Source organism: Schistocerca serialis, chromosome 4 (assembly GCF_023864345.2).
Source record: "Schistocerca serialis cubense isolate TAMUIC-IGC-003099 chromosome 4, iqSchSeri2.2, whole genome shotgun sequence".
NCBI lineage: Eukaryota > Metazoa > Arthropoda > Insecta > Orthoptera > Acrididae > Schistocerca > Schistocerca serialis.
The window spans coordinates 964726180-964728200 of NC_064641.1; the positions used below are offsets into that span (position 1 = coordinate 964726180).

Here is a 2021-nt window from a genome sequence, read left to right on the forward strand (position 1 = left end):
ATACTGTGATATATTAGGATATCCATGCTAACGTGTATTTTCTATGAACCATTTGTTTGTTTGTGTGTGTGTGTGTGTGTGTGTGTGTGTGTGTGTGTGTGTGTGTGTGTGTGTGTGTGTGTGTGTGTGTGTGTGTGTGTTTTCCCACAGACAGCTGAAATGACCAAGTTCTACCTTGATATGTGACATAATTTAAATGTAACATGCATTCCACTGACCAATTAAAGTTATTTTCCTAGCAGATTTGAAATTTTATGACCAAGAATTATTAGCTGATCATTAAACATTAATTCTCTCTTATTCTATTAGAGTAATGATCTTTGTCTGCTGCATCTGCTTTCATATTCTGACTACTACTTCTGTATATAGTTTTATGCATACAGACAAAACTTTCCCTTTGGCAACTTAACTTGGAGCAGATTGATTTTTAAATAAATTGAGACACATTGTGAATTTAATTGAGCCTCAGTAAAATGGCAAAAGGATCACTGTTGATCCTGGCACTTACATTTGACATCAAAATTTAAAAAAAGAGACATTACATAGTTACCAGTTTCATTCGAGTCAAAGAAGTGAACCTTTCCTGTCGGCGACCTTTCCTGTCGGCGACCTTTCCTGTCGGCGACCTTTCCTGTCGGCGACCTTTCCTGTCGGCGACCTTTCCTGTCGGCGACCTTTCCTGTCGGCGACCTTTCCTGTCGGCGACCTTTCCTGTCGGCGACCTTTCCTGTCGGCGACCTTTCCTGTCGGCGACCTTTCCTGTCGGCGACCTTTCCTGTCGGCGACCTTTCCTGTCGGCGACCTTTCCTGTCGGCGACCTTTCCTGTCGGCGACCTTTCCTGTCGGCGACCTTTCCTGTCGGCGACCTTTCCTGTCGGCGACCTTTCCTGTCGGCGACCTTTCCTGTCGGCGACCTTTCCTGTCGGCGACCTTTCCTGTCGGCGACCTTTCCTGTCGGCGACCTTTCCTGTCGGCGACCTTTCCTGTCGGCGACCTTTCCTGTCGGCGACCTTTCCTGTCGGCGACCTTTCCTGTCGGCGACCTTTGCTGTCGGCGACATTTGCTGTCGGCGACATTTGCTGTCGGCGACCTTTGCTGTCGGCGACCTTTGCTGTCGGCGACCTTTGCTGTCGGCGACCTTTGCTGTCGGCGACCTTTGCTGTCGGCGACCTTTGCTGTCGGCGACCTTTGCTGTCGGCGACCTTTGCTGTCGGCGACCTTTGCTGTCGGCGACCTTTGCTGTCGGCGACCTTTGCTGTCGGCGACCTTTGCTGTCGGCGACCTTTGCTGTCGGCGACCTTTGCTGTCGGCGACCTTTGCTGTCGGCGACCTTTGCTGTCGGCGACCTTTGCTGTCGGCGACCTTTGCTGTCGGCGACCTTTGCTGTCGGCGACCTTTGCTGTCGGCGACCTTTGCTGTCGGCGACCTTTGCTGTCGGCGACCTTTGCTGTCGGCACAGAATATCTCTGCAGCTTAGTTCCAGCTCGTTCTCGTAGAATACCATGAAACAGAAAATATGTGTGTTATAGAACAATGAAAGATACCCTTTACACTGGTGCCAATATGATTATTATTGTGTTTATACTGGTTGCTGGTGAGGAGGAAAGTTAGTTATTAGTATTTTATTCATTATCTCATTCATGAGCAGCCATATCACAGTCGCTCAGGAAAGTTATAATTAAGCTTTACTTGCTTAATCAGAATGAGATGATGACTCTCCATGCCTGCAGCCTTGATGATTCAAAGCGATCTGCAATCCTGTGTAAATAAAATGTCTTGGTTTTTATGCATTGTGTAGTCAGTCGGGAAACCTCAGAGCAAGTGGAAAGTTTGCTTTGGTAGAGTTTAATTATCCAATTAAATAATGGAGCTCTTGGATCTAATAACTGCAGGTTCATTTCCAATTCATCGGAAGTTCCCTTCTGATTACCAGCAAAATGACACATCCATGCAAATTTAGATTAGAGAATGCATATATAATTAAATTCCTTACACACCTTTGATGTAAATGCTCAGTATAT

At 46.8% G+C, this 2021-nt stretch overlaps 1 protein-coding gene across 1 annotated transcript; it reads right to left on the reverse strand.

The window, feature by feature from the left end:
* Nucleotides 1-538: 538 nt before the first annotated feature.
* LOC126474859 (micronuclear linker histone polyprotein-like) lies at nucleotides 539-1504 on the reverse strand. The gene has a single exon (XM_050102338.1). It carries the CDS (start codon nucleotides 1502-1504, stop codon nucleotides 539-541), a length of 966 nt encoding a protein of 321 aa, XP_049958295.1.
* Between the last annotated feature and the right edge of the window lie 517 nt (nucleotides 1505-2021).